We start from the raw sequence: 14,716 nt of genomic DNA, 5'->3' as shown, positions 1-14,716 counted from the left end.
TTCGGCTCAGGTCACGATCTTGTGGTTCCTGGGTTCGAGCCCCGCTTCAGATTCTGTGCTGACAGCTCGGAGCCTGGAGCTTGCTTGCGATTCTGTTTCCCTCTCTCTCTCTCTCTCTGCCCGTCCTCCCCCTCTCATACTCTGTCTCTGTCTCTCAAAAATAAATAAACATTGAAAAATAATGGGGCGCCTGGGTGGCTCAGTCGGGTGAGCGTCCGACTTCGGCTCAGGCCATGATATCGAGGTTTGTAAGTTTGAGCCCCACATGGGGCTCTGTGCTAACAGTTCAGAGCCTGGAGCCTGCTTCAGATTCTGTGTCTCCCTCTCTCTCTGACCCTCCCCTGTTCAAGCTCTGTCTCTGTCTCAAAAATAAAATAAAAACATTAAAAAAATTTTTTGTTTAAAAAATTAAATGCATAAAATAAATAAATAAAAAGGAATAAACTGAAATGCATTACAACATGAATTTCACAATGTGCTAGTGAAAGAATGAAACATGAGAAACTACATATATTCCACTTACATGAAAATTGCAGAAAAAGATACATTTATAGGGACAGAAGTAGATTAGTGTTTGCCTTGGGGTGGCCAGTAGAAATGGGAAGTAACTGTAAATAGGCATGAGGGATCTTACTGGAACAACGAAAATGTTCTAAGACTGATTTATTGTCATAACTGTTTCATTTTTTTTTTTTTAATTTTTTTTTTCAACGTTTATTTTTATTTTTGGGACAGAGAGAGACAGAGCATGAACGGGGGAGGGGCAGAGAGAGAGGGAGACACAGAATCGGAAACAGGCTCCAGGCTCTGAGCCGTCAGCACAGAGCCCGACGCGGGGCTCGAACTCACGGACCGCGAGATCGTGACCTGGCTGAAGTCGGACGCTTAACCGACTGCGCCACCCAGGCGCCCCATAACTGTTTCATTTGATAAATTTTCCCAAAAATCTCTTTTTAACGTTTATTTATTTTTGAGACAGAGAGAGACAGAGCATGAATGGGGGAGGGTCAGAGAGAGAAGGAGACACAGAATTTGAAACAGGCTCCAGGCTCTGAGCTGTCAGCACAGAGCCCGACGTGGAGCTCGAACTCACGGACCGCGAGATCATAACCTGAGCCAAAGTCGGATGCTCAACCGACTGAGCAGCCCAGGTGCCCCATCTTTTTTTTTTTTTTTTAACTTAAAAAAAATTTTTTTTAACGTTTATTCATTTTTGAGAGACAGAGAGAGACAGAGTATGAGCGGGGAAGGGGCAGAGAGAGAGGAAGACACAGAATCTGAAACAGGCTCCAGGCTTGGAGCTGTCAGCACAGAGCCCGACACAGGGCTCAAACTCATGAACTGTGAGATCATGACCTGAGCCGAAGTCGGACGCTCAACCAATGAGCCACCCAGGCACCCCATCTTTTTTTTTAAATATATTAATTTCCACACCCAACCTGTAGCTCGAACCTGCACCCCCAAAATCCAGAGTTGTATGCTCTACTGACTGAGCCAACCAGGCACTCCCAAAAGTCTTTTATTTGTACCCTTGAAATGGGAAAATGTTATATATAAACTATACCTTAGTGAAGCTGTTTACAGAACAAAATAAAACCTGTGCAATGTAGGGGCAGCTGGGTGGCTCTGTCAGTTGAGTGTTGGACTCTTGATTTCAGGTCATGGTCTCACGGTTCATGGTATGGAGCCCCACGTTGGACTCTGTGCTGACAACTTGGAGCCTGCATGGGTTCTCTCCCTTTTTCTCTCTCTGCTCCTCCCCAACTCATGCTTGCTCATTCTCATTCTCTCTCTCTCTCTCTCTCAAAATAAATAAGTATACATTTAAAAAAACAACAGGGGCACCTGGGTGGCTCAGTCAGTTAAGAGTCGACTTTGGCTCAGTTCATGATCTTGCAGTTCATGAGTTTGAGCCCCTCACTGGGTTCTGTGCTGATGGCTCAGAGCCTGGAGCCTGCTTCAGATTCTGTGTCTCCTCTCTCTGCCCCTCCCCCGCTCACACAATCACTCTCTCTCTCTCTCTCTCTCTCAAAAATAAACATTAAAAAAAAACAACACAACAAACTTGTGCAATGTAACCAAACCAGTCTTTAAAGGGAAATTTATAACTAAGTGCTTGTATTATAATAAAGGAAGAGTTTAATATTAATGAACTAAGTGTTTACTACTCCATAAAAGTTAAAAGATTACAGCAAATATTAAAAGAAATAAAATATTCCAAAGAAAAGATCAACAAAACCAAAGCTGATACTTGAAGACTAATAAAATATGAAGGAAAGGAAGACACAAATAAAAGCCTGAGTTTTGCAAAATAAAAGATTCAAAAGGGAAAAAAAAAATTAAAAGGGTACTATGAATACTATTTGCCAATAAATTGAAAACAAACAATGAGCAAATTACTGGAGTATCTTGACCTTATCAAAACTGACTAAAAAATAAATGGAGTCTAAATACTCATCTTACCAAGGGTGCCTGGCTGGCTCAATCAGTAGAGCATGCAACTCTTGATCTTGGGGTTTTGAGTATGAGCCCCACGTTGCGTGTAGAGATTAAAAATAAAATCTGGGGGCACCTGGGTGGCTCAGTTGGTTAAGGGTTCGACTCTTGATTTCAGCTCATTTCAGCTCAGAACATTTCATGAGCTCACGGTTCATGTGTTTGAGCCCTGAGTTGCATTGGGCTCTGTGCTGACAGCATGATGGAACTTGTTTGGGATTCTCTCTCTCTCCTTCTCTCTCTGCCCCTCCCTCACTCTCAAAGTAAATAACTTAAAAAAAATAAATTTATAGTCTACCTTCAAGTGATATCCCACCACTTCACGTACAGAACCTTTCACTAGTATACTTCCATTGATCCCCTCACACTTTCTGCTACCGTTGTCTTACATCTTTCTTTTACAAGTATTAAAAATCCCATAGAACATTATCACTTTGTTTAAACAGTAGACTATCATGTAAAGTGATTTATATAATAAGGAAAACCTTTTATGTATGTACTCAGGTCAATCTATACCATTTCCAATGCACTTAATTCCTTTATGTAAATTCATATTTCCATCTCGTATAATGTTTTTTTTCTTCTGAAAGGCTTACTTGAATATTTCTTGTAAGGCAAGTCTGCTGGTAATGCATTCCTTCAGCTTTTGTATATCTTAAAAAGTATTTGGGGGCGCCTGGGTGGCTCAGTTGGTTGAGCATCCGACTTCGTCTCAGGTCATGATCTCACAGTTCATGGGTTTGAGCCCTGAGTCGGGCTCTGTGCTGAATGCTTGCTTGGAGCCTGAAGCCTGCTTGGGATTCTGTGTCTCCTTCTCTCTCTGCCCCTCCCCCGCTCATGCTCTGTCTCTCAAAAATAAATAAATGTAAAAAAAATTTTTTTTTAAGTATTTGTTTCAGCGCACCTGGGTGGCTCAGTTGGTTAAGCAAATGACTTCGGTTCACATCATGATCTTGGGGTTCGTGAGTTCAAGCCCCTCATTGGGCTTGCTGCTGTCAGCATGGAGCCCGTTTTGGAGCCTCTGTCCCGTCCCACTCTCTGCCCCTACCCCACTCATGCTCTCTCTCACAAAAATAAATAAAACATTAAAAAATTTTTAATAAAATTTAAAAAATAAAATAAAATAAAGTATTTGTTTCATGTTCTATTTTGAAACATATTTTCTCCATTGTCCCTGCGTACCTGTATCGGAGAGAGGGTTTTCCTCCGTGCTCGGTCTGTGTGTTGTGGTTGCAGCCTGTTGGTGCCTGGGACCGGGTGCCAAGTTCATGGCAGGAGCAGGAGAGATGCCCTATTGTCCTAACTCTGCCTCCATCTCAGGCAGGCCCTTTGTGCTTTGACTTCCCAGGTGAGGTTTTCTCAGGGTTCCTGCTCTTCCTACCTGTGGCAACCAAACTCCGCCTTGTATCTGTGGTTGGTCTAGGGTGGCTGTTTGCTGCGCCGCCCCCAGCAATAGCCAGCATCTGTTTCGTATCTGTATCCAGCCCTCCCCCAGGAATGAGAATGTTTGCTTCTACTCTTCCCCTGGGAGCAATAAATCTTTACCTATGTCTTCGGAGAGGCAGATGGATCTTCCTTTTACTGCTTCTCCAGCCAACAGTAGATCTATGCCAGCGTCCTGAGGTCTTCGTACTTGGTGAACCGCCTATGGTTCCGCCTATGGTCCTCTACAAAGAGGCTTTGTAGAGGAGAAGGCTCCTAGAAAGCTAGTGGAGCTTTAAACTCATTCCTCCACAGCCAGCAATCACCTCCTCATTTGCAACCAGGTTGGCCTTTCCTGGTCTCCTGCACCTTTCTCCCCTCCACAAACACCTGGCGAATGAAGGCTGATAGTGAAGTGCTTTTAGGTGAGTGGAAACTCCCTTTCTGTCTCAGACCACCGGCCAGGACTGGCTTTGAGGCGGATGCCTTGTGCGGCCACATACAGCCCACACCTAGAAGGTCCTCACGCTTGATTTAATGCTCGCTGTCACCATCTGGAATTCTTCACTTTCCAGCGAGGTTTCCCACATTTTCATTTTGCACTAAGACTCACAAATTAAATAGCCAGTCCCATTCCAAAGTGATACAGCGGCCCACGCTTGGCCTTTAAAAATGTTAAAATCTTAGCTGGATTTGTCTTATGTTTGTATAGCACCGACAATTCTACCGAACCTCTTCCTGTCTCTCCTTGTAGTGGATTATCCCCCTTTGGAATTCTGGTTCCATGAATCCTTTGCAGCCTCAGCAATCTGAGGCTCAAAAATGTTATGGTTTTGTGCATCATCCAGCTGCTTCTTGTTAGAGAAAAACATTCTTTACAGCTTTATCCTAAGTAGAAGGATACGTACGGTTTAGAAGGATATGTATTGTTATTTTTAGGATCTGTTTCAGCTAGTAGAACAATTAACTGATTAAGACTCGTTCCCCCCCCCCCCCATCTCCTGCCACCTTTATTTATTTTTAATTTTTAAAAATATTTTAATGTTTATTTTTTTTGAGAGACAGAGCATCAGTGGGGGAGGGGCAGAGAGAGAGAGGAGAGAGAGAGAGAGAGAGAGAGAGAGAGAGAGAGAGACATAGAATCTGAAGCAGACTCCAGGCTCTGAGCTGTCAGCACAGAGCCCGACGATGTGGGACTCAAACTCACAAACCATGAGATCATGACCTGAGCTGAAGTCGGTCGCTCAACCGACTGTGCCCCTGCCCTTTTTTTTTTTTTTTAATCTTAAGCCTGTTGATATCATTAAACAGTTTATCATGGAAATTATACAGAATTAGAAAGAAGAGTATAAGGTACCCTAATGTACCTCTTATTAGGCTTTAATATTTATTCAGCTATATGCCCACCTACTGTCCTCTCCCCATTATTTTGAAGCAGATTTTTACCATAATTCCTATGATATTGCAACATATATCTTTAGAGATAAAGATTCTTTTCTTTCTCACCTAACCACAATGCCATCATCATACCTAAAAATAATTCCTTAATTATGTTTCTAATTTTTCCAACTCATTTCAAAGGGACTATAGTATAAAAAATAGTATTATTAACCAAGAATCTAAAGATTTAAGGTTTGTGTCCTTTCTCTCCATCCAGGGGAAGAAATTAGTTTTGTAACCAAGGAAACAACCATCTATCATTAGCGCTTTAGCGGTACAACTAATAGTGTTTTTTCTTTGCTTAAAGAAAAATATATTGCTATGCAAATAGCCCCAATGATGTTTGTGTTAGAAATTGGGGACACAGGAGGAAACTTTATGCCGCAAATTTTAAAGGCCATTTGCTAATTACTAAAATTTGGCTTTTTAAAAGAGAACAAAGATTGTTTTTTTTTTAATATGAAATTTATTGTCAAATTGGTTTCCATACAACACCCAGTGCTCATCCCGACACAAAGATTGTTTTTTAACGATAATATTTTCTGTAGTCTGTATCCTTGGAAATGGATGATGATGGACAACTGAAAATAGAGTCTATGAAAGTCTGTGATCAGAACAGGTAAATACGGAAGTGTTTGTTCATTTTCTATTGTATTTCTATCTGCACTTGAGTCTATTTCAAAGAATAGTGGAAGCTTACTGACTGTTTGAAAGGAGCCCTAAGACATATTGCCAGCTACAGAAGCCAAAGAATCTACCCAGAACAGCAAAAGGCATTCACCCTAAGGCCATTTCAACCTGTTAGGGAAAATATCCTGAATGTTTCTTGTACTAGTTCTCCCTTGCCACATAAAAATTTCCCCACCGCGGAGCTGGCTACCACAGTTCCTAAGTAGCACAGTTTCTTGTTAGCTTTCACAATATCAGTTTTTCAAGGGGTCTAAAAATGTGGGGTCCTTTTTTGCTTTTTTAATCAATTGTACATAAGCATAGAAAGTCCAACAGGACATACTTTTAGTATACAATTTTAGTCACACTTATTTCTGGGTATTGAGATTATGGGTTATTTTGTTTTCATAACTTTGTAAAGTTTTGAAACCCTTTGAGGACATCCGACTTCGGCTCAGGCCATGATCTCACGGTTCGTGGGTTGGTTGGAGCTCCGCATTGGGCTCTGGAGCCTGCTTTGGATCTGTCTCCTTCTCTCTCTGCCCCTCCCCGTTCATACTCTGTCTCTCTCAAAAAAAATGGGGGGGGGGGTCCCTGGGTGGCTCAGTCAGTTAAGCATCCATCTTAGATTCAGGTTATAATCTTGTGGTTCATAGGTTCAAGCCCCGTGTCGGGTTCTGTGCTGACAGCTCACAGCCTGGAGCCTGCTTTGGACTCTGTGTCTCCCTCTCTCTGCCACACCTCCCCTGTTTGTTGTCTCTCTCTCTCAAAAATAAACATTTTTTTTAAAAATTAAAAAAAAAATTGAAACCCTTTCACAACCAATTTGAGTCTTTTTTTTCATTAAAAAATTTTTTTTAATGTTTATTGTTTTTGAGAGAGAGAGAACAAGCAAGGGAACAGCAGAGAGAGAGGGAGGCACAGAATCTGAAGCAAGCTTCAGGCTCTGAGCTGTCAGCACAGAGCCCCACACAGGGCTCAAAGTAACAAGCTGTGAGATCATGACTTGAGCTGAAGTCGGATGCTCAACTGGCTGAGCCACCCAAGCGCACCCCCTTTTTTCATTTTGTTTTCAATATGGGATATTCCAGAGACCAAAAAAAAAAAAAAAAAATGTTAAAGGTGAGACGACTTATTTTTTTCAAACATATATTAAGCATATACTGTATACTAAGTACTTCTGGAGGGAGAAAAAGATACAATTCTTGCTTTTAAGGAACTGTTTGGGAAAACAAAAACATACCTATAGTACAGTGTAATAAATTCTACAGAAAAGGTAAAAGGAGCACTAAAGAGGGGCCAAAACACAAGAGGAGTCAATTAACTTTCTTAAAATGTTCATTTATTTGTTTTGAGAGAGAGAGTGGGGCTAAGGCAGAGAGAGAGGGAGAGAATCCCAAGCAGACTCTGCACCACCAGGGCAGAGCCCAACGCGGGCATCTGTGAGATCATGACCTGAGCTGAAATAAAGTTCCCCAGAACAAGGAGCTTCTTATACCACACTTGAGAGTGGAACTTGGTATTATCATACATGAATACACCATTGCAGGAAAATGACCAGATATGAAAACAAACAAACAAAAAAAACCCACCCAGGGGCGCCTGGGTGTCTCAGTTGGTTAAGTGTCTGACTCTTGGTCTTGGCAGGTCATGATCTTACAATTCATGGGTTTGAGTCCATCAGGCTCTACACTGGCCATGCAGAGCCTGCTTGGGATCTCTCTTCCTCTCTCACTGCTCCTCCCCTGCTCACTGTGTCTCTCAAAAGAAGTAAACTTAAAAAAAAAAGCTCACCTGTATTTTCATTGTTTTACTATTATTTTATTTTTAGAGAGAGAACATGAGTTGGGGAGAAGGACAGAGGGAGAGAAAGAATCATAAGCAAGCATGGAGTCTGACACAGGGCTCGATCCCACAACTCTGGGATCAAGACCTGAGCTGAAATCAGGAGTTGGACGCTCAACTGAGTCACCCAGGCACCTTCCCATTGTTTTATTTATAAAAATATTGATCCACCTGGAACTTCCAAATGTTCCAATTTAATGTAAGGTGAAATGAAATAAACCTTGACACTGATTAAGTAAACAAAACATACCTATCAAAAAGAACTTTATTTTTTTAAGCCTTTTTTTCACCTTTTTGTTTTTATTTTAATCACCCAGTGTTCATCACAAGTGCACTCCTTAATCCCTATCACCTATTTCACCCATCCTCCCACTCACCTCCCCTCTGGCAACTGTCAGTTTGTCCTCTATAGTTAAGAATCTGTTTCTTGGTTTGTCTTTTTCCCTTTGCTTATTTGTTTCATAAATTCTACATGAGTGAAATAATATGGTATCTTTCTCTGACTTACTTTGCTTAGCATTATACTCTCTAGCTCCATCCGTGTTGTTGCAAATGGCAAGATTTCATTCCTTTTTATGGCTGAATAATATTCCATCGTGTATGTATACCACATCTTCTTTATCCATTCATCAACTGATGGACACTTGGGCTGCTTCTGTATCTTCGCTATCGTCAATAATGCTGCTATAAACATACAGGGGCATGTATTGCTTTGAATTAGTACTCTTGTGTTCTTCGCCTACTTAGTAGTGTGATTACTGGATCATAAGAGTTCAATTTTTAACGTTATGAAGAACCTCCACACTGTTTTCCACAGTGGCTGCACCAGTTTGCATTCCCACCAACAGTGCAAGAGGGTTCCCCTCTCTTCACATCCTCACCAAAACCTGTTTCCTGTATTATTGATTTTAGCCATTCTGACAGGAGCGAGGTGATACCTCATTATAGTTTCGATTTGCATTTTCCCTGAGATGATGAGTAATGTTGAGCATCTTTTCATGTGTCTGTTGGCCGTCTGTATGTCTTCTTTGGAGAAATGTCTGTTCATATCTTCTGCCCATTTTTAATTGGATAATTTGTTTTTTGGGTGTTGAGTTTAAAAGTTCTTTATATATTTTGGGTACTAACCCTTTATTGGATATCAAAAAGAACTGTAAAGCATTAGAGACCTTTGAAATGTCTTTAAAGTTTCATTTCTAGAAATAAAGCAGAACAAACATTTCTATCTAATAGATTTTAAAGAGTTTGACTGAATTGTGAAATGTTCAGTATGGCAAGGTGGACTGAAGAGGCAGGAAACAAAGTCATATGATTTTGTTTTTCAACACAGTGATAAATGATGTCAGCTAGGAAAAATACAAATCATGGAGTGCCTTACTGTACACATTTTTATCTAGTTTTCAGATGGTACATTATGACGGCACATTCCAAAAACTATTATATGCAGAGAGCAATCCTTTTCTAATCCTTCGTGTCCATACATTCCCGAGGATATCAACATTAAAGTGTTTATTGCCTTGAGCTCAATCAAGGTATGGCATGATTTTAACGTGAAACCTTTATGTCCTGTAAGATCATGGCATAACTGATTTTATGTAAAACAGGTCATTCTCATTTCTTAATTAGTTGCTCTGGTCTTTTTCTTCCACATTGAGTACAGTATCCATAGTTATTCCAATGTCCTGCAGGGACCAGCCTTCCTCTACTTCCAGAGGCCTTCTGGGAAAGGAAGTAGAAAGGCTGTATAGAGATATGTGGTACCCGATTTTCATCATCCAGTGAAATAAGACCTAAAAGACAAAAAGTTTAGTTATCAAATACTGTGCACAGTTGTATCCCTCTAGATTACCATGATATTTTACAATTCCTTCATTGTTAAATCATGCCCTGAGGAGTAATAAAACAAAACCTTCTAGAATTTAAAGGAAAATAGCATACCATGAATTGTGAGATGCAAATAACCCTTAGTACCTTTTGGAAGTTTCAGAGAAGGCCTAGGGACTATAGGCATCTATAGAGAGCAGAGGCATTTAACAACTAGGAAAGTCCCAACCACAAGGAATGGGGTGGTTATTCAACATAGAAAAGTTGAGAACAGGGGCGCCTGGGTGGCGCAGTCGGTTAAGCGTCCGACTTCAGCCAGGTCACGATCTCGCGGTCTGGGAGTTCGAGCCCCGCGTCAGGCTCTGGGCTGATGGCTCAGAGCCTGGAGCCTGTTTCCGATTCTGTGTCTCCCTCTCTCTCTGCCCCTCCCCCGTTCATGCTCTGTCTCTCTCTGTCCCAAAAATAAATAAACGTTGAAAAAAAAAAAATTAAAAAAAAAAAAAGAAAAGTTGAGAACAAAAGTTTAGCACTTGGGAAAAAAATTATTTAGATCAAAACCTAAGCCAATAGTCCACATCAAAATCACTCAGGAACTTTGTCACCATAGACCTATCCAAGCCCTAGGGACTCTGCCTTAGGATAGTCCAATTGTCAATGGGCCACCCCTATAAATTGAAAACATTTCCTGTTATGAGGATTTCCATAGTAACCATCAAAATGTCCACTTACTATTGCCTAAAAATGTCTGCCAAAGGACAGTTTGCTGCTTTAGGAAGAAACCTAGATACTACAATGTTCTCGAAGGAAGCTGGACTATCAACTACAGATAATCTCTGACTTCTCCTGCTAACCACCATCCAAGAACCTACTGATATGCCATGTAACAAATGTACATCTAAGTCATAAAGCTTCCTAATTTTCCAATATTTGGATAGACCTTAATTCAACCAATTCCCACATTATACCTTTGATCATTTATCTTATTTCTATAGAATAAATTCTCATAAATGAAATTAATGAAACAAAAGATCTATTTTAAAGGTTACACGGGTAAATTATCTCATAGGAACAGTGTCCCAATTTATAAATTTATAGTCATAGGAACAGTTAATGAGAATCACCATTTTCTCCACACACTAGCCACAACTGGCTTACTCTTTTTCTTTTTTTAACATTTATTTACTTTTTGGGAAAGTGCAAGTGGGAGAGAGGCAGAGAGAAGGAGACAGGATCCAAAGCAGGCTCCATGCTGTCAGCACAGAGACTGATGTGGGGCTCAAACTCAAGAGGCGTGAGATCAAGAGTTGCCCCCTTAACCAACTGAGACACCCAGGTGCCTACGTTACTCTTCTTTTTAATCTTTGACAATCTGATAGGCAGAAAATTATGTCCCATTTACACTTCTTTGATTCTAAGTAAGGCCAAATATTTTTTCCCTATTTTTATTTGTCACTTTTATTTTTCTTTAGGAAATCCTAAGTGTTTTTTTTTTTTTCAACTGCCATCCTACTGAGGTGTTTACCTTTTACTTGATTTGTATATTAGCTCTTGATAAAGAAATTACTCTAGGGGTACCTGGGTGGCTTAGTCAGTTGAGCGTCCAACTTTGGCTCGGGTCATGATCTCATGGTTCATGGATTCGAGCCCCACGTCAGGCCCTGTCCTGACAGCGTGGAGCCTGGAACCTGCTTCAGATTCTGTGTCTCCGTCTCTCTCTGCCCCTCCCCTACATACACACACACACACTCTCTCTCTCTCTCTCTCTCAAAAATGAATGTTAAAAAATTTTTAAAAACAAGAAAGAAATGACTCTATCATACATAGATGTAAAATATTTTCTCCAAATATTTCTTTAACTTTACAATTTTTTCTTTATAGAATGTTACATTTCTATGCAGTTGAATCCATCAGTATTTTCCATTATGGTTCATAGCATGCTCATCGCAGAAGGTTAAATGCAATCAGGATAGAAAACTAGATATATTTCAATACAGTGCATAATTATATGTTTAAATGCACTTAAAAGTAGAAATACACCAAAATATTAGCAACTGACCTTGGCATTAGACTATAGATCAAGCCTTTTTTCCTCTCTACTCTTCTATGTTTTCCAAATTATTGCTAATGAACACAGCATTGTTTTTAAGAGAAAAAAAAAATCCATTGGAACAAAAGGAAATAAGCCCTAAAGAATGATCTGAAAATTACATCTAAGCAATAGGGCTTAAGTTAATAATCTATCAGGGATAATGGGAACAAAGTTAATACTGTCTGCTTCTGAAGGATATGAAAGCACATTATCTACCAAGCTGTGAAAATGTAATTAATTAAAAAACAACAAATAAAAAATAGGAAAAGAACTGGGAAAAAAAAAAAAACTGAAAAAAGATCCAGCATGCTTAATTATCCAAATTTCCACAACACAGAGTATGTGTAAATGCCCTTTACCCTTACCTGAAGGGAGACCAGACAAGGGAGTGGTTGCATGGGAGAAAACTATTGTCAAATTCAACAAAAACATTTCTCGAAATATGAATTTCCTCACCTGTGAACTGCAAGACTTAAAAAACCTTCTTTTCAGGACCCTCCCACTTGGACATCGGAGAGCAACAGCAACTACCTGAGGAATAAAAATGTTCAAATAAGAATTCCAATCCAGCGTGCTCTGCAATTCCAAAATACTACTCCTACGAAACATCCGTAATTCTAAAAAACTGTATGGGGTTTTATAGGCATTTAGCTCTGAGAGCAGATTAACGTGAAGGTCCAGATAAAATTCAACTGAAACATAAAAATGTCTTCTGAAATGGAAGAGAACATCTTCCTCTTGATTGAGATCAATGACACAGCCTTCTGGCAAGGACACCAGAGACTAGATGCATCTGTCTGTCCAGATAATATCAAGGTTGCACAGGGGCTTCAAAATTCATCTACCAAACCAAGAAGATCCAGTCCACCTTAGAGTCTACAGACAAGAAAAACACCGGGTTGCAAGGAAACAAGTGTCCCAAGTTACTCTATCATCATAAGCTGTGCGCCATGCCTGTGTCCTCCAAGCAAGTGACAGACAGGCGTGGAGTTGGTCCTGGATGCTGGAAACTCTAAGAGACCTCCTCTCCTGGAGGAGCTCCTGCTCCATCTGCTTTACGTATTGTTTCCCCGTCAGTTCCCCTTTGATAAAACAGTAAAATAGCTAAAAGGCCTTGCAAACTACCAGTTAATATTATAAGACATTAAAAAAAAAAGGATGAAGAATTAATAATTTATTCTGATGGGCATTATTTATCAGTCAGGAAACCCTTCCTTTTTTAAAATTTATTATTATTATTATTATTATTATTATTACTATGTTAATGTTTATTTTGGGAGAGATGTGGGGGAAGGTGCAGAGAGAGGAGGACAGATGATCTGAAACTGGCTCCAAGCTGACAACAGAGAGCCTGATGCAGGGCCCAAACTCACGAACTGCGAGATCATAACCCAAGCCAAAGTCGGATGCTTAACCGACTGAGCCACCCCAGGTGCTCCAGGAAACCCTTTCTTATGGCTAACATTATCATAACTGTCCTGGGAGTTATGTAGGCATCATAAGATATAGAAATGGCGGTTTTACAGCAGCACCTACCCCCTTCAGGAAAGCCATGTTAGAAAATATTTCCATTCAAGTAGATAAGGTATTTGATTCATATCCAAATCAGTGCAATGCTGAGCTCTGTTGTACTTCTACTAATGAATAGTTTTATAATAACACAGAAAAAAATCACAAAACAGCTGAATCACAGATTTAAAGTCAATTTTGCTTATTTTTAGAAATGACAAAATTTAACTTTTGCAGTGAGGTTTTGTTCAAAGGCTAATGATCTGAAAGCAGAATTAAAGCCAAATTCTTTATGAGAAACTAGGGTTTCAAATATACTGAATTAAAGGGGCACCTGGCTGGTTCAGTAGGTTAAGCATCTAACTTTTTTTTTTTGTTTCTTTTTAAGCATCTAACTTTTTTAGTTCAGGTCAGGGTCTCACAGCCACAAAGCAGGCTCCAGTTTGACAGTGCTTGCTTGGGATTCTCTTTTTCCTCTCTGTCCCTCTCTCTCAAAATAAAAATTATATATATATAATATATATGTTAATATTTTCCATTATGTTTAGATACTCAAGAGAAATTAACTATCATTGTTTGAAAATCTAGCAACTGTTTCGTTATTACAATTACTATGAAAATTGGTTGTGCTGTTTCTCCTAGGATTGACATATGAATGGGTAAAAGACATGGGACACAATCCAAATTGGAAAGTAAATCACAATGCCAAACACAGATTGTTAAATGAAAGCTAAATTAAAAGTGGCAGCAGGGGCACCTGGCTGGCTCAGTCAGTGGAGTGTGTGAATCTTAATCTCCGAGTGGTGAGTTCAAGCCCCAAGTTGGGTGTAGAGATTACTTTAAAAAAAAAAAAAATCTTAAAAAGAAAAAGTAGCAGCAATAAACAAAATTTAATTCCCAGGGACTCCTTAAAATGAAAGGTAGTTTACAATAATGAAAATAGCTGCAGACAGAAAGAAGATGGGAGTTTGTTTGGAAAGTTGACACTTTTTTTTTTTTTAACATTGGTTTATTTTTGAGAGGCAGAGCATGAGTGGGGGAGGGGCAGAGAGCAAGAGACACAGAATCCAAAACAGGCTCCAGGCTCTGAGCTGTCAGCACAGAGCCCAACGTGGGGCTCGTTCAACTCACGAACTGTAAGATCATGACCTGAGCCGAAGTCAGACATTCAACTGACTGAGCCACCCAGACACCCCTAGTGTCATGTGTTTTAAAACCAGAGTAAAAGGGGCGCCTGGGTGGCGCAGTCGGTTAAGCGTCCGACTTCAGCCAGGTCACGATCTCGCGGTCCGTGAGTTCGAGCCCCGCGTCAGGCTCTGGGCTGATGGCTCAGAGCCTGGAGCCTGTCTCAGATTCTGTGTCTCCCTCTCTCTCTGCCCCTCCCCCGTTCATGCTCTGTCTCTCTCTGTCCCAAAAATAAAT

At 40.3% G+C, this 14,716-nt stretch overlaps 1 protein-coding gene across 4 annotated transcripts in view; it reads right to left on the bottom strand.

Moving 5' to 3' along the window:
• Window positions 1-8,986: 8,986 nt before the first annotated feature.
• UBXN8 (UBX domain protein 8) overlaps window positions 8,987-14,716 on the bottom strand; it is a 28,428-nt gene continuing 22,698 nt past the window's right edge. For 2 of the 4 annotated variants that reach the window (XM_030312302.2, XM_030312298.2), the window contains 2 exons: window positions 12,242-12,316; window positions 8,987-9,662 (listed from right to left, as the gene is read on the bottom strand). In XM_030312302.2, the coding sequence (XP_030168162.1) occupies window positions 9,495-9,662; window positions 12,242-12,316 (243 nt within the window). In that variant the 3' untranslated portion in view covers window positions 8,987-9,494. The remainder of the gene's footprint in view (window positions 9,663-12,241; window positions 12,317-14,716) is intronic. The other 2 variants (XM_030312300.1, XM_030312299.1) reach the window with 1 other exon arrangement.

Source organism: Lynx canadensis, chromosome B1 (genome assembly GCF_007474595.2).
Source record: "Lynx canadensis isolate LIC74 chromosome B1, mLynCan4.pri.v2, whole genome shotgun sequence".
In the NCBI taxonomy this organism is placed as follows: domain Eukaryota; kingdom Metazoa; phylum Chordata; class Mammalia; order Carnivora; family Felidae; genus Lynx; species Lynx canadensis.
The sequence above is the reverse complement of the archived record's forward strand: the minus strand, read 5'-3'. Positions and strand labels throughout refer to the sequence as shown.